Source organism: Medicago sativa, chromosome 4, assembly GCF_051527215.1.
Source record: "Medicago sativa cultivar Bolivia chromosome 4, Bolivia_mono, whole genome shotgun sequence".
Classification (NCBI taxonomy): domain Eukaryota; kingdom Viridiplantae; phylum Streptophyta; class Magnoliopsida; order Fabales; family Fabaceae; genus Medicago; species Medicago sativa.
This window is the reverse complement of record NC_140752.1, coordinates 99,494,403-99,511,520: the sequence shown is the minus strand read 5'-3', so window position 1 is coordinate 99,511,520 and position 17,118 is coordinate 99,494,403. Positions and strand designations below refer to the sequence as shown.

General features: G+C 33.0%; 2 protein-coding genes and 1 pseudogene across 4 annotated transcripts; 1 reads left to right on the top strand and 2 right to left on the bottom strand.

Moving 5' to 3' along the window:
- Positions 1-4,038: 4,038 nt before the first annotated feature.
- Positions 4,039-5,670, top strand: LOC146934613 (uncharacterized). 2 transcript variants are annotated; one of them, XM_085706522.1, is made up of 4 exons: positions 4,039-4,087; positions 4,370-4,573; positions 4,679-4,742; positions 4,985-5,670. In XM_085706522.1, exons 2-4 carry the CDS (start codon positions 4,410-4,412, stop codon positions 5,273-5,275), a joined length of 519 nt encoding a protein of 172 aa, XP_085562648.1. In that variant the 5' UTR covers positions 4,039-4,087; positions 4,370-4,409; the 3' UTR covers positions 5,276-5,670. The 2 variants fall into 2 exon arrangements, with proteins under 2 accessions (XP_085562648.1, XP_085562649.1); XM_085706523.1 differs by having other exon boundaries at positions 4,039-4,252.
- Positions 5,671-7,159: 1,489 nt separating this feature from the next.
- LOC146934612 (F-box/kelch-repeat protein At3g23880-like) lies at positions 7,160-8,455 on the bottom strand (annotated as a pseudogene).
- Positions 8,456-8,929: 474 nt separating this feature from the next.
- LOC146934611 (kinesin-like protein KIN-14C) lies at positions 8,930-16,224 on the bottom strand. Of its 2 annotated transcripts, XM_085706521.1 has the most exons (22): positions 16,147-16,224; positions 15,264-15,480; positions 15,011-15,168; positions 14,793-14,903; positions 14,434-14,656; positions 13,870-13,997; positions 13,656-13,739; positions 13,466-13,543; positions 13,286-13,378; positions 13,141-13,170; positions 12,691-13,029; positions 12,526-12,607; positions 12,336-12,431; positions 12,078-12,254; positions 11,791-11,897; positions 11,524-11,702; positions 11,260-11,424; positions 10,932-11,185; positions 10,680-10,834; positions 9,992-10,569; positions 9,767-9,864; positions 8,930-9,402 (listed from the first exon to the last, which is right to left on the bottom strand). In XM_085706521.1, exons 2-22 carry the CDS (start codon positions 15,379-15,381, stop codon positions 9,347-9,349), a joined length of 3,309 nt encoding a protein of 1,102 aa, XP_085562647.1. In that variant the 5' UTR covers positions 15,382-15,480; positions 16,147-16,224; the 3' UTR covers positions 8,930-9,346. The 2 variants fall into 2 exon arrangements, with proteins under 2 accessions (XP_085562647.1, XP_085562646.1); XM_085706520.1 differs by lacking the exon at positions 16,147-16,224 and having other exon boundaries at positions 15,264-15,953.
- Positions 16,225-17,118: the final 894 nt, after the last annotated feature.

The window sequence follows — 17,118 nt, the reverse complement described above, 5'->3', positions numbered from 1 at the left end:
TGTAACCAAAAAAAAAATTTAAGTCTTTATAAAAAGATAAATAAGTTTTGTCCAAAAGGGTAAATAAGTTATCTTTACAATTAAATATATCGATTTATTAAAATTTAATTATCTCTAACTGTAGGGTACAAAGTGTAATTTGACTATTTATATTCTTGATATTTGTGGGGTATATATTATAAATTGGTTTTTTATCACCAATCCACTCATACATTAGGTTGCCCTTAAACAATCCTAACCACTTAATTTTAAATTAGTATATCTATGGTGCTTGTTTACTTGTGTATGGGTACACAAATTTTACAATTTGTGTACCCTAAATGTTACCTTCTTTACATATATGTTCACATGGAGAAGTGTTTGTGTTTGTAAAATCATCCAAACACACCACACAACTAGTTTCTCCAAATTGAGTAGGGTGAGATGAATCATATGTTAACTCTTTCAGCCTCGCAAGACGACCCATATATTGAGCTCGACGAGCCATATATTGAGCTTGGCAAGCCATATCTTGTGCTCGGCGAGCGAGCTCTATACCTTCTAATATAATTATTTACCCAAAAGCTATGATGCCTATCAATACTTTCCAACCTGATGGAGCAACGTCGTCATCATCAACAGGCGGCTTGTACCCCATTTTTTATCCCTGAAATTGAAAATTATTATCAGCCACATTACTTACACTCTGAAAAAAGATTATGCATTAATTGACCAACCTAAATGGACTAAAGAATGTAATTGAGAATTTTTTATTTCATTAATCATTTTGGCATTTTCTTAGTTTTGGCAATTATATTGACCAAAATCTACAATAGCAAGGACTGAGTCAGTAATTCATATTACGGAACTTGTTCTGATGATAGAAAAAAATCTGATATTGATGAAATTATAATTGTTATTGATACATAGATGGAGCGTGCCTATATATATATGGTCATCAACATCAATAATAAATTGGCTAAATACTTAGAAAGGAAACAAATAATTCTAATGTAAATGTCTCTAATAATTCATTCGATGAATAGGTATTGCATCCTTCCTCAAACACACTTCTCCTAGTTATGTAAATTCATTAGCAATCAAATACAGAAAAATCATCAAAAATTATCGAGACATCATCACCATGAAACATAAAATATTAGATTTAAAGGATAATCTCAGACTATGTTTTCATCTAAATACTCTTGATTTAATTAGCAAGAGTTACACATGACATGATTTCTAGAATTTCAATCAGGACTATCAATTCAAATTTTAACGATAGAGGGTGCGTTTGTTTTGGATTTTTTCCAAAAAAAATCTATTTTTTCCTTTAAAAAAATCACTTTTTTCATTTTTAAGTGTTTGTTTTGGATTTTTAGAAAAATCATTTTATCAAAAAAATCTATTTTGATCCTAAAATGAAAAGCTATTAGGATTAGCTTTTCTCAAAATCTATTTTTTTCAACAACAAGGAGGTAACACATGTACAAGTTAAAACTCATTTTTTAGAAAAAATTGATTTTTATGGGTAGTAGACAAACAAAAATAACTTCAGATTTTTTTAAAAATCTCTAAAAAAAAATCTCTATATTCTTTTAACATAAAATCTATTTTTTTTTTAAAGCTGAAACAAACACACCCAGAATCAGTTCAAAATTTGTATTTTTTTCTCAGACCATAATAACACAAGGAGCATCAAAACTATTTAACTTCTACAATGACATAAATTTGACCATTTCAACCCTCCTCACAAACAATTTTTTTAGAAACAAAAATTACATGACTCCTATAAAACAAAGTCTACCTCTAAATTGAAGAACATAATTTGCAAAAGCAGTAGAAGAATGAAGTTAAATAAAATCACATTTTGGAATTGTCTCACAAAACATACCTTGAGCTTCTTCTTCTTCCTCTGTTAAACACTAATGCTTCTTCTTCTTCTCCTCCTTTGATTCTTAGTCCTATTCTTCTTCTTCCTCTGTTAAACCAATGCTTCTTCTTCTCTTGTTCTTCACTGCCTATGATTCTTAAAAGAATACATTTTCTAGTATGTAATAGGCATTAATTCCCCTTAATTCTTCACGGCCTATTTGGGATAATTCCTCCTTTAATTCTTACAGTATGAGTATGGAATAGGCATTACCCAAATATGCATATAGTTCTTAAGAGTCCGTTTGATGGTCAGGATAGGATAGCGGCAGGATATGATATAAAGCTGGATAGAGATAGGATATGATAAGGACATGATAAACATTAATTCTATCATGTGTTTGATGCGCACATGATAACAAACAAGATATCATTGTAATTAAATGAAAAAATTGCTCTCATAATTAATTAAATATTGTAAAAATGGCATGTTATTAATTATAATAGAAAATACATGCTATCATTTATTTTAAAAATGACAATATTTTAAAAATGGAAGAATATCAAGATAATAAATAAGGAATGATCTTCTAATCCCATCAGGATAATTTCTAACCCACCCTATACTCAGGATAGAAATTACAAAGGAAAGTCAGGATATGATAGGAAAATGATTTATTTTATCCTATCCCTTTGGTGCATCAAACATGAGATTTCAGCAGGATATGATTAATGTATCATATTCTGTCTCCCCATCCTGACCATCAAAGGTTTAGTTAGTTAACCATGTCATATTATTCTTGGATAGTTTATGTTCCTAGTTTGTTACAAGTCTCTTTAACTCACTATCTCTTGCATATACAACGGTTGAGAAAAAAGAATGTGGGAACTATATAGTTTTTTTTTGTTAGAAAACTATATAGTTCTTTAATTAGTTCTATACTATATTCATGGGTAGCTCCTTAGCGCAAGAAACAAAACTAAGCGTGTGTTCGGATATACAGGGGCCAGAATTAATTTTAATTAAATTGATTTTAGTTTTTTTTTTTAACAAATCAAAATGAGATATATTACTAAACCAACGGTGTTGCTCCCCGCACAAGGAATGCAAAAGGAGAACACCGGAATTAATTTTAGTTAAAATTGAGTTGAATGTAAAATGATTTATATTTTGATACAATTACAACAAAAGTGGTTTGTATGAATTATGTTGTTTGGATTTTTTTGTCAATCATTTTTGTGATGAGTTGTGCTAAGTTTTTTGCCGTTTATGAAGGGGCACCTTTGTATTTGTTAGTTGCCGAAAGTTTTGTGCTCATTGCACCAACTCATCATAATTGAGTTTTTTTCTTTAAAACGGCAAATATTATTTATGACGAGTTGGTGCAATGAACACAAAACTTTCGGCAACCAAAAAATACAAAAAAAAAAAAAACACTCAATGTTGTTAGTTTATTTTCAAATTCATCATTTCGAGACATTTTGTATTTGCAAATTCTAAGAACATTGTGAGAGCAAAGAAACATTTTTGTGTATAATATTTTATTTTTAACGTCCTCACTCGTAAATAAGAAAATATTTACAAAAAAGTAATTAATATTTTAAATAAGGGTCTTGTTAACGAGTGCCCCGGGGCACTCTTTAAGCATACCAAATTTAGAAATTATTTTTTTAAAAAGTCAACTATTACAATTTTCAATGCATTCAATACATAACTTTTCATATAAAACTTACCATTTAAAGTGCTTAACAAGTGTCCCAGGACACTCGTTAACATTTCCCTTTAAATAATAATAATAGAGGAAAAGAGAGAGTAATGTAAAAAAAAAAAAACAATAGTGTCGCAGTTTGAGGCACAATAAATAGCTTCACGTTATCAAGCATATGCACGCTTTAGAATCAATGGACAATGCACGACACGAACACAATGGTTTTTGACAGAGTGTCATGTCCCTTTCTCTCTGACTCTGAAATGGGTAAAAAATGAGAAATCATATAAACAGACAAAGGACCAATCACAATTCACTTCAACGTGTTGATCAGACGTTGACTCATCAGAATCTCATCAGATCTCAACACAACAAACAAGTGCGGTCTTACATCACTTACTATGCACTCACTGTAGCGTATTCTTCTTCCTCTATCTATGACTATGAATACCCACCAAGCACCCAACTATCTCCTTTCTCCTATCCTCTTTCTCTTTCAACCTCTCCTTTCCTTTCTTCTTTCTTAGGTAAACTTTATCTCTCTCTGTGTTTTGTACTACTTTGCACACACTTTATTACATAGCACGAGTTTCATAAATTTAATTTAACTACTTGTGTATGTGTAATTGAAAAAAGTTTTAAATTTTGAAGCTTTAATTCATTTTTTCAACTGTTGAAAAGGGTTTAACAAGGTGGGTCAAAATCAAAAAAATTGGTTATGATTTTATTGTATTTAGTTTATTTTATTGGTGAATTGTGTGATTTTAATGATGTTTTTTTGTTTGTTATGATTTGATTTGTGGTTGCAGGTGTGTTTGTTAAGATCTGTGATTTTTTTTTCAAGTGAAGATGAATTGCTACTATGGATATCCACAAATGAACACAATGACAAGTAGCTATGAGGAGGTGAGGATGGAATCAGTGGTTTGTCCTAAGCCGCGTAGGTTGGGTTTATCAAACCATCATCACTCTTCCATCAACAACCATATCAGACCCTTGAGGTGCCCTATTAGGTAGTTTTCTATTTTTTTTTTTTAAGCATGTTTTTTGTTGATTCTTTAATTTAATTTTTTTAATAAAAATCATGTCTTTCTTACTATTTGTTTCTTGAAAATCAGCTACCAATCTGAAATTGAAGATTCAGGAGTTGGGGCAGAACTTCTTGAAATCATCCATCCCAAGGTTAATTTCTATATCAATTTTCACATCCTTTATACTCATGTGTGTGTGTTTTACTTTCTATGCAATGTTCATATTTATCTTAGTGCTATTATTTTCCTATGAAACAAATTAGTATACATGAATTATGTTGATTTCTTGTGATACCTCAAATTTTGTTGATAATTTATTATCAAAGTCTATGAATTGTATCTTTTTTAAAGAGTCTATCCTAATAGTTCATATTTGTTTTGATTTGTTTGCAGACAAGCTGCTATCCAGAGAGATCGGCGGCGGCTAATTTGTTGGCATCGTCGCCACCATATTTCATTGGATCTCCACCAAGCAGGGCCTCAAACCCTGTAATCCAAGATGAGCAATTTGGTAATGGGAATTTTAGTAGTCCATTTACCATGGTGGCGTCGCCTTCGCCATCGGCTCGAGGATGTGGAGTTCCGATGAAATTCGGCAACACCCCAGCTGCTGTTAGGATTGAAGGTTTTGACTGTCTTAGAAGAGACAGGAGGAGCAACTGCAGTATCTCTGCTGTTGCCTAATGCAATTTTGAAGAACAGATAATAGATAATAGAGAGTACTCAATACCAAGAATCAGCAGAGGAATTTTTTTGTTTCCTTTGGAAAGAGGATCTAATCTTAATAATTCACTGTTGTTAGAGTTACTGTATGATGTATATAACTGTGATGTTCAAGTTTGTTGCTCATGAATGAGTTTGGTGTCGATCATCAATAAAATAGGACAAGGCAGGGTAAAGAACAAGGCAAAAAGCCACTTTCTTCTGTCTTGTTATTAGGTTTTGTGGAGAGTTTAAAGTTGTTATGTGTCTGTCACTCATATCCTTCCCATGTAATTGTAATCTGGAGGAAATTGAGGATAAATGTTTGGATTTTTGTACATTATATTAGTATTATTACCATCATCAGTTTTTGTGGATGCCCTTTTTGAAGGTGTTGTTGCCTATTTGATTTGATAATCTCAAAGACAAGTTTCTGTATAAAATGTATTCGACCATTCAAAAAAATCTAGGATGTTTGACTGTTTATTAGTGTTCCATGACTGTGTTCTGAAGAGAAAGACATAAGAAATTAAAAAATAAATAAAAAGAAATTCTATTGGTTTAGGAGGAGGATCTTAGGAAGCATCAAAGCGTATTTTGTGGTAAGATTTGAGGGGCTTGGTCTTTGGATTTTATTTTAATATTTTGTGGTTGATTGAATTGTTTGAAAAAGAGGATTAGTATTTTTGGTGATGTGAAAGGGTATAAATAAAGTGAGTTGAAGATGAGATGATGAGTCAGCAATGTCTGAAATGCATGTGAAGGAGAGAGTGTGGAGGACACAAAATGTGTTGTGGGTTTGTTTGATTGTTAGTGGTTGATGTTGTAACATGATACTATATTACTCCCTCCGTTTCAAAATGAATGTCGTTTTAGGTGTTTACACACATATTAAGAAATGCAATGATTAAGAGAAAGAGAATAGTTATTTTACCAAATTATCCTTATTAACTATTGGTTAGTTTTAAAAGTAATACTTTGGAAGTAGTGTACATAATATTAATTGGAGGGTACAATTGAAAAGAAAAAGTTATTATTGCATTGAAAACTGAAAGCGATACTCATTTTGAAACAATTATTTTTGGCTAAAGCGACACTCATTTTGAAACGGAGGGAGTATTATTGATTAACATTAATGGGACCATGTGAAGTTGAGATGCGAAGTTGCGTAAGGCTTTTTCATTCACAGCATATAACACTCAGTAGCAGACAAGTTGGCCTGCAATGCCAAATTATGACATAAATAGCCACTTGCACTTGCCAGTTGCAACGTGAAAAGCTATAATTAGGAAAAGGACTTAACTTAGGACTAAATTGCATCAAGTACAATAAACAGTTAATTCCAGTTTTAGTTACATTTTTTATTGTTGGGATAGTTACAGCACATTCTTAGATTGTGTTAAGTTAAATTGCATGATGAAGTACAAGAAACAGCCCCTCAAATAAAAGTACAAGAAACAGTTCCAGTTTTAGTTACATTTTTTATTGTTGAGATAGTTACAGCACGTTCTTAAGTTTTGAGTAAAATGTTTCAATATCTAGTGACAGCTTCTGATGGTTCTTTGTACAACATATATTTGTCTTTTCCTTTTACCAGTGCAACTCACATTATTTACGCAAAGGGTTAACAAGTGACTTGGGGCACTCTAGTATGCAGTTGAACTCACCAATATAATTACATTACAAGAAAGAAGGAAAAACTGAAAACTTAATGGTTGAAAAGTAAAAATAGAGATGGCATGTAAAGAAATGAATAAGGAAATGGACTAAAAGGCATAAATAAATGTACTAGTGACATTCACATGCTTCCAAACAAATAGAAGAGTTGCGAAGAAAGACGCCAAGTGACCGACCATAAATGGCTTGTACAAAGTGAGTATTGTAACTGAATGAAACTACCGTAGCTCCAACAAGCTTCTTTCTTCCTTTCCTCCAACCATCCCACAAATGGCTTGACTTGCTTTCTAAATGCCAGAAACCAAACTTTCAACATATATAAACCATGGAAGAGAACCACACTATTTCATCGATAAATTTAGTCCGCGTTGCTGTATTATCCCTCAAATTATTATATAGAATTGCTCGCCAATCTTGATGATTAGCCAATATTATTAGTGTATTGCTGTGATCAGAAAGGTGCAATGGCAACAATTGACAATTTTCCAAGTCAGTATAATCATGAAATTCAGTTCTTTTGAAATCATGAGAAAAGCACAAGGAGTCCTTCAATATACATACATATGGCGCCTTAAGAAATGTCATTTCATCAGAAGCACAAGGACTGGGAGGCATCAACTGCGTATATTATAACTCTGTTCCCATATCAAGTGAAACAATCACGAATTCATTTGCCTTCACATTCTCCCAATGCCAACCATAAACACTAACAGGACGATCTTGAATGGCCAACCAGTTAAGACGACCGTTCAAATAAACACCATAAATACTCCCACCATGCCTATTATAGCGATAAGGAAGAGGAACCGCGGGAAAGTCTGGAATAGTTTTCCAAACATTATCACCCTCACCCACACCCACACTTAAAACTTGAACATGAGTTCTATTTTCAGCTTCATTCAACATTAACATTACAACCTTATAAGTCTCCGATGAATCATAATAAAGACATGCAAACTTGTACCGTCTATCGATATCTGCTTTAGCCAAAAAATGACCAAACTTTCTTGACGTTATACCTAAAACAGGGTTCCAGAAACGGAACCAGAGTAGTCGAGGTTCAGAAAAGGAACAACAAAAGACACATTACAAGATCCAATAGCAAAGCGAAAATCGTCTTGTTGAAATTGATAACAAAGGTTCATAGGAAGGCGTATAAAATGTTCGTTCTCGATTAAACGACGCACAGGGAAGGGAAGAACTTTGCTAACCATGTTATTGGTAGGACAGTATAGTGTCAAATAAGGGTTTCGCGCAGAACGGTTAAGGTGAAGTTTAACAAATTTAGGATCAGAAATAATAGAATTCCACGATTTGCAGACGCATCTCATTTGAATAAGAAATTTCACATTGAAAAAGGAAAGAATCTCACTGATAAGTTCATCAGGGAGGCTTACCGGAGACATACTCTTTACGGACACGCGAAGCAATGCTCGTGGATCAAAGCGGCGGTGGCGGTATTGTTGTCTGTTCCTGACTTACTTTGGGGGAAATAATATGTTTTTTTAAAGGTTGGTGGAAACATGCATAAAAAAAAAAAAAAAAAAAGGTTAACGAGTGTTTACCCGCGTTTTCTGAAAAATAGGGTTTGTCCTTGTGGTATGAGTGAATTTTGGTTTATTTATGTTAAAAAAAATTGGATTTCACCTGTGTAATATAAAAATTGTTTAGAAATAGACTTCAATATCATCCGACTAATGTTGATATGATATACTAATCTTGTCAATAATTATCTTTTTCATTGTTTTTAGTAAATGGGAAAATACTCCTTGATATTTTAAAATTTTGCAATTACCTTTTAAAATTTGAGAAAACACAGATACATCCATTAAATTGTAAATCATCGGACATGTTAGTCTCTCTGTCTATTTCTTTTGTTAAAGCTGGTGACGTGATAATGCATTTTCATGAAGTAAGATTATATTGTGGATTTTGCACAACTTGCAGGTTTGCATTATGTTTAAGATGCAAATTCTCATGACATTTGTATAGATGAATGAACTTGTTTTGAATACAAAATATGTTACAATATCATCCACAAAATGTCACCAATGTGACAAGAATTCAAGTATTAGAAGTTCCAACATACCAATGACTTGATTATATTTACATGAATCTGGATTCAGTGCAGTAAAAAAGACACAATTATACACATTAATTGATCTCGGCAATCGATTTGAGATCGGTTGACATACATTACACACCTGCACCAACATATCTTCAAATAATCTTCATCATTGATTTGAGTTCAAACAATCAAGATTAGTAACTCCGTCTCGCAGTTGCTGTGTGGAATCTGAATCCGTATTTACATAGCACGTGCCAAATTGTGAAGACTATGCAATTTAATTGTAGCTACAAGTACTGCCTCCTATTTTATTGCCACCGTTTTGGAGCTTTAGGTGTTCCAATACTAGGGCTTTTTATGGTACCTGAAATTAAATTGTGAAGAAAGTTGAAAAATTTAAACATTTTAAGAAGTTCACGATTACTTAGTTTGACACCTATATAGTAAATTATCACTTTAAGATATTTGAATCATTGATGAGAACCATCAATTGATATTTGAGTCTATTTATAATTTGTTATGTATGCAAATTAAATACTAACCGATGATTCATTAACTATCGATATATTTTACTTTTATCTCCTAAAAGTCCTTTAGAGGAGTTAAATTCATTGTTAGTATAATATTCATATGCTTTACTAAAAGCAAAGTGAAGAATAGCATGACCTCTGAGCAAGGATGACAGACACAGCATAAATCGAGACAATTTCATTTTAACTTGCATATACCTGATGATTTCTTTGGGGGGTCCTTTGCTACAGATGTGGTAGATGGCATTCGGCCAAATTTCCTTACCGCTTGAACAGTTCTGGATAATACTTTAGACCTGCAAAACACAGATCAAAATTTTAACAATAAATATCACATATACATTAATTTTAAACTTGAATTCTAAGCGATGCATATGTTGTTCCTCTGAAAATATGCTGTTAGTTAGCATAAGCACTACTCACTTCTTCGACTTATCTGAAGTCTTTTTGGCTTCACTCATACTGGAACTATCAGAAGAACCATCAGTTTCTGTGCCGAGAGCAAGACTATTGTTGTCAGAAAAATCACTTGATCTTTGTTGAAAATCTGTAGCTGAGACTCCTTGAGTTACTCGCCTAGCCTTTTCAGGTGAACGGAGAAACTCAGTTTTATGGTCATCCATTCGTTGTTTGATATCACCTTCAACAAGGTGCTTAAAACTTCCACTTGATACTTTTTGAATTCTCTTAGAAATACCACCGACGGACGCGCTCAGTGATTTAAGCCGAGACTCCTTGTTGTCAGAAAAATCACTTGATCTTTGTTGAAAATCTGTAGCTGAGACTCCTTGAGTTACTCGCCTAGCCTTTTCAGGCGAATGGAGAAACTCAGTTTTATGGTCATCCATTCGTTGTTTGATATCACCTTCAACAAGGTGCTTAAAACTTCCACTTGATACTTTTTGAATTTTCTTAGAAATACCACTGACGGAGGCGTTCAGTGATTTAAGCCTCTCAATCTCCTCATCTTTTTTCAAAATAGTGTTCTTCATAGAAGTCACCTTGAAAGTAAGACAAGGCAGAAAATAATTGTCAGAGTACATGAAACAAAAGGAAAGTACGCCGCATAACCACACCGACGTATTCAATTTACATGAACAAGGTAAATTACCTGTTCCAATAATTCTCTCGTCTCCTTGTTATTTCGTGCAGCTCCTAGTTCAACTGAGGAAACTCTCTCAGCAAACTTTAAAGTACTCAAAGTTTCAGAATACGAACTGACGTCTGAGTTAATCTGGACAAACATGAGAGTCTTTGCTTGACCGCCTGTGCAGTAAAATCAAAGACAATATTCAAATCAAAATATAGTAGAAGCTTGAAAGAGATTCTAAACCGAAAGTTAAGCAGATGAACATTGATTTACCAAGAGACGTTTGCAGAAGTTGAGTAAGCTTGCTGTTTCTATATGGTACATGGGGACTCTTTTGAGAAAGGGCAAAGATTACATCTCCGAGGGCAGAAAGCGATTTGTTTATATGTTGTGCTTCCTTAAGTCTATCCCCAGTTACATCAGATCGATCTACTCTTTCACTTCCAGCCAAATCTACCAAATGAAGATTACCATGCATGGTAGAACCAGACTTGAAATCCTTCCCACGAACATGAATTGAGACCACACTGTGCACGTAATGTTTATACATGTCATCATAATAAAAAGCTTTCATTTCAAGGAAAGAAAAAAAAGATTTAACCTGTGAGAACGGCTACTTCTTTCATTCATAGCAGTTGAACCGATTGCTCTATTTTTAAGTCCAATGTCCATCAACTTAATGACATCTGAAGGTGATTTTACGGGGAACATGCTAGCATCTGGTACTGCTATACCGTATGATTGAGATTGAGTCAAAATCCCAAGTGTGTGCAAATCAAGGAAACCAGAGAAGAAAAAGCTAATAAGGGAAAGTTAATGCAAAAAAAAGAAAAAATTGTCTAAAGATATTTTTAAAAAAGGATATCTTTTTGGAGATTCCTCAGTTGATAACAAGTCACGAACTTGCTCGTTATATATCTCAACCATTTGAACCCAAATCTCATAGTCTATGAGGCTTCCTCTGCTTGTGGAAATTCTGAAGAGGTCATTTAGAGCTCGATAATTAACACCGAGTTTCTCACTTGTTGCTCCATTTGGACCAGTCTGAGAAAAGAAGGTGATTTGTACAATAAGGCATTTCTTTAATAGCATTAAGAAAAATATAAAATCAATATGTCAAGAGGGTTTATACCATTGTGTAAGTTTTTCCGGACCCGGTTTGGCCATAAGCGAATATACATACATTATATCCATCGAGTACCGATCTTACAAAAGGTTGAATGTCAGCGTATACATCTCCTGTGCATCATTCAGAGTAGAATCATGGCACAACGTCAGAATATAAACATTACAACTAAAACTAAGGAAAAACTGTAATATCGATACACAGGAATAATGATGCAAAATTTTCATCTCTGGATATAAGGAATACTTCTCCATAGCCTAATCTCAAAAATGGAATAGAATATATAAATAAACCTTGAGTTGCGGCAGGGCCGAAAATCTTGTTGAATTTAAATGATCGATGTACATCTTTCCCTTCTTTGGAGGGATTTACCACAACCAAATCACTTTCACCTATGTCTTCTACAATAGACTGTTTTTCCTTTTTGTCTATAAGGAATGGTCTAATTCGACAAAATACTCTGATATTTCCTGTATCATAAAACAATGTGTGAATTCATATTACACTTACATAATATACAAAAGGGAGAAAAAAGACATGGATAATGATACCTTTTAATTCTTGAACTTCATTAAACATTTTTTTATTTTCAGCAAGGACGGCTTGATAGTTCTGAGATGCATGTATGAGTGGTTTGAGATTTACACCTGAACAAATTACATTCAAATGATTAAAGGTTAAATCCCAGTAGAAGAATATGAAAGGGAGCACTAAAATGACATTCTAACAACAAAGGCTTACGTAATCGATTACACTCCTCTACATAAACGGTTTTCCCTTTCATAGCATCTTGCTTAATGGACTCCCACAATGATTTCAGTTTCTGGATGTTTGCAAATCAAGCACAAAATTGTAATGTTTGGCACCACAATTATAACATTGACATTGACACATTTTTAAGTGTACCTGTAGGGAACTAAATTGACAATTTATAACAGTCTGCAATTGGTTCTCTTTCACGCTCCACTCCTGATATTTTGAATCCGAAGAATCCTCAATCTCCTTAACTGCATTCCTCAGTTCTTCGAGTCGATACTCATATTCTTGAGATTTCTGTCTCAATTCTGCTTTAGCATCCCTGGTTTCTTCTTCCAACTGTGAGCATTTCGCTTCATATGTTTTTTTGGTTGCTTCCAGTTTTTGCTTCAATTCTGAAATTTCCAAATTTTTGTCCTCTAGCATTTTCGTCAACCTAATTATTTCTTTTTCGTTTTCCTTCTTTTCTTCCTCTGTGACCTTCTCATCCTATATTGAAGAGTCGGAACATGAAAATAGTCTAATTAAAGCCTCTTGTATTATCCCGTGTCTATAGTATATCAATATTATTACTTATGATGCAAAGTATGAAATCATTACCTTCAACTGTTGAAGCTGGCTAGAAATCATCTGTTGCAAAAGTTCGCTCTGATAAGTATAGAACTTGTACCAATTTTCAAAATTTGAAGGAATATATAAGGATCCACTTTTAAAAATATGACTAGACAATGATATTTTGAGATACCTCACTCTCTTCTCTAGTTCCAGATGCAAGTGCCTCGAGTACTCTTATTCTTGACTGATATTTTTCTTCCCGAGCCTTAAAAAGATTACTTTGCTGAATACAGTGTAAGAAAGTGACATGAGGAAACTGAGTGAGAAGAGCAAAATTACATAGATGTTAAGAACGATGTAACGGACATACAGTTCGTATGTGTTCTGCTTGTGTTGATATGCGGCGTTCGATCTCCTGTGAAACCTTTCTCAACAAGCATGCCACCCGCTAAACAAACAAAAATAACAAACAATATTTATGAAACTGTATGGATTACTTGAGCTTGAGGTGCAAGTCATTCACATGGATATATACTTGTATTTTCATTTGCAAGCCATACATGAGGTATTTCTCCGTTTCTTCTCTCGACGCTTTCTTCAAGAATACCATTGACAACACTTAATAGCGACTGGGTGGGAGCATTCTGCAACAACAGGCAATAAAATAAATCAGTCATGAATCAAACAAAGAATACACGCATATCTATATACACATGTACACACAATTTTTTTAATCTGAATACATGTATCTAAAGGTTGACTTCAGGAACTTACATCTAAACTGTTTGATTTCATCATTTCTGATATTTTTGCGGCAGGAAGATCTGAATAGCTTCCAGGTTTAATTTGAAAAACCTCGTGGAACTTATGACCAACCTGGTATATTAATGAAGCTGATGGTTCTGCACAAGATTCAAATGAATAGAACCAATCACTTATAAATACAAGAACGCAATATAATCGGTCTAATGAATATCAACATAGATGTTTAACTTTCAAGCACTACAAATGTCCTTCACAAAGGGAAAATAACCACTTCCGTTCCTCTCTTCTTCTAAAGAAGGATTTAAATGAAAAAAGATAGTCACACACATATATAATTAAGAATTTAAAGTTCAAAGAAAAAGTGTGTCTTACAAAATTAAATGTTTCGTTTTTATAGTACAAGTTAGGACTTCCCAGATAACATTGCTTAGGGAATTCAAATTACATACATCCTAGATAAGTTTTCTCATTAACATGTCACCGTGTTTATGAAATTGGATTTTATTATCTCCTTATGTACAACAAGCACATGCAGAAAGAAGGGGATGATGAGTTTAATAAAATTCACCGGACCCGCCATAGAAGGGCTAAAACTCATAACACGTTGAAACCTTGACTCAGATGTAAGCTTCCTGTTGTCCACACCAAATGGTGGGGAAGAATGAAAACTCGAAGATCCATACCCACGAGGGCTTGATGCATTGGAATTACTTAAAGAAGCATTATCTCCCAAAGAATTCATCAAACTTTTCGCTCTGAGTATTAAAAGACAATCCACAACAGGCTTCATAGATCCCTAAACAACAAAAGAGACAGTGGCAACCCATCAAGGAGCGTGCAATAAGCTCGTGAAGATCTTAAATTATCAACAGATACAATAATCTATGCATAAAATCACGGTACAAAAAAAATAGGTGCTAGGTATCTTATACCTTCTCTAGGTCTGATATTTCAAACCTTGGCAATCCCAATCCATCCAAAGCTTTCAGAAACGTTTTAACATTTTCTGATTGTGATGGCAGAGAATGATCAGATTCACTGACCTACAACAAAAAAATCCAGATTGAAAGGTATACCTGAATTCTGAAAGCAAAATTGTCCAATGTATTGTTGAAGTAAATTGAAACTCTGAAAGTTAAGAAAGTATTACCATAGTTACGGGACCAGGTCGTAGTTTGTTTAGTATCTGGCACAAAACTGTACCACTGCTCAAGCATGCTCTTAACTCACCATCTGTGACATTTGTTGAGAAGTCCAATGAAGGAAGAAGACTATTTAACCATTGGACCAAAACTGATCGATGTTTAGCTGAAAATATTCATAAAGAAGAGTAATTCAAATTCAACGCATAAATGAATAATATGCAAATTACAAAGAGAGTTTAAGTCCAATGATCACCATACCTTCCACCTCACATTGACTGTTTACTACATTCCCAATTCTATCAATTCCATTGAAAATGTCCTTCGGACTACCCAATTCTCTGGGTACTGTAGTCTTTATGCCAGATGGGGAATTCATTACTAGGTTCCTAGTGGGACAAGCAACCTAAGATTTCCACAAAGATACATTTCAAAGAAATTCCCTTTGTGTCATATCACCCAAAGAACTTTTCAAAGCCTGAAATTCATATCAATTCATGGTACTCTGAATCAGTTTCTTCGATTGCGTATGTTCAAACTATGCTGCACAACAGTTAGCAGCCCTATTTGACAACACTATGCACAGAACAATATCGACTAGGTCAAATTCCGCTACGCTATAACCGCTATTCGACAGTACTCATAATCATCAATATGCAGTTACCACCAACAAAAACTCTTTTTTTTTTTTTTTTTTTATCTCAATTCCTTTCATTGGTTAAAAAAGCCATCTATGTCAAATTAGCAAGTAAGGAAGGACTAGATAGCTAAACAAGATTAAACAAAGAACCCTTAAGAACATAAAATGTACAATTTTTGTATTGTAACGTAATTAATCAATGTTTTGTCACAAAAACAAAAGAAACGTCCAAAAGAATAAAACTTGAAAAAGGGGTCATAGAAATTTCCGGGGTAAAGAGGACTATTTTGTTTGCATGCAATTTTTTTTATAAATTATTTAAAATATTCAAATTACCAGGAAGGAACAAAACATACATGTTGAAATTTGACTTGTCTACATTTGAAGAATGTTACATTATTAAAATTTTGGAGAATAAAATATTAGGGGAACATAAAAAGAATGTAAAAAGTGATAAAAATAATTATAAAAAAAATGAGAAAAAACAAGAAAATGCAATGAAACCTGGGAATGTTGACGTTGAATGAAGAATGGTAGTTGTGGAGATTGAGGAGAATCAATAAAACATGCATTCAGTAGATTTTGTACGTAATTATTATGTGTTTTTTAATTAATTAATTAATTAATAAAATAATATTGTTTTAAAAAATAAATAAAAATGTTAGTGTGTTAGGTAATGTTAGTTTGGAAGGAGAGAGAGGGAAAGTGGTCCGAGAAAGACTCCGTGCGTCACAATGAATCGTTTCGCGCCAGCGCCACATAGAACAAAAACGACCAAAATAATAATAATAATAATAATAATAATAATAATAATAATAATAATAATAATAATAATAATAATAATAATAATAATAATAATAATTTAAGTAATAGAATTAGAATAGTGTGATGGAATGCCAAGGTTTGTGTTATGAATCACTTACATGATTATGGAAAGGGGCTGGTAATAATAATTATACTCATTTTAATAAAAAGTTACTTGTTTTGGTTGCTTAATCAATGCCCTAAGGACACTCTTTAGCATTCTCCTTATGTAATTATATCTTTACCGGTTCGAATTCAAGATCTAGTTATTAGATGTGTGAATTTCTAACTTATGTTTATCATTTCGTTTACTTGTAAAAAAAGAAAAAGAAATACTAACTTATGTTTTAAGACACAAGGTAAGAAACAAAAGTAGAAATTAAATCTTGAAAATTGTGTATTTTTAATTTTGAAAGCTTTACCCTTAGAACACAAGTTAGCATGACCCTAAAAAATGTTGGACAATCACACACATTTTGTCCGATTATATTTGAAATTGAACCATAAAACCTTAATTGGAAGGCTATATTTGTTAATGCTAGTTAATACTTCATTGTTATCATGCATATAATATTAGTGATACATTTGATAACAGATTGAGAGGCAAACCTAAGTAACATATTGTAAAAAAAAAAAAGGAAATACTAACTTATGTTCTAAGTAACATATTGA

Excerpts from the sequence above, each read along its gene's own strand:
- LOC146934611 (XM_085706521.1), bottom strand. The coding sequence starts at position 15,381 with ATGAATTCCCCATCTGGCATAAAGACTACAGTACCCAGAGAATTGGGT. Across the intron at positions 12,255-12,335 it reads TGAAGTTCAAGAATTAAAAG|GAAATATCAGAGTATTTTGT; the intron begins GTATCATTATCC and ends TTTATGATACAG. Across the intron at positions 11,703-11,790 it reads CCGGAAAAACTTACACAATG|ACTGGTCCAAATGGAGCAAC; the intron begins GTATAAACCCTC and ends TTCTTTTCTCAG.
- LOC146934613 (XM_085706522.1), top strand. The coding sequence starts at position 4,410 with ATGAATTGCTACTATGGATATCCACAAATGAACACAATGACAAGTAGC. Across the intron at positions 4,574-4,678 it reads CCCTTGAGGTGCCCTATTAG|CTACCAATCTGAAATTGAAG; the intron begins GTAGTTTTCTAT and ends CTTGAAAATCAG. Across the intron at positions 4,743-4,984 it reads TTGAAATCATCCATCCCAAG|ACAAGCTGCTATCCAGAGAG; the intron begins GTTAATTTCTAT and ends ATTTGTTTGCAG.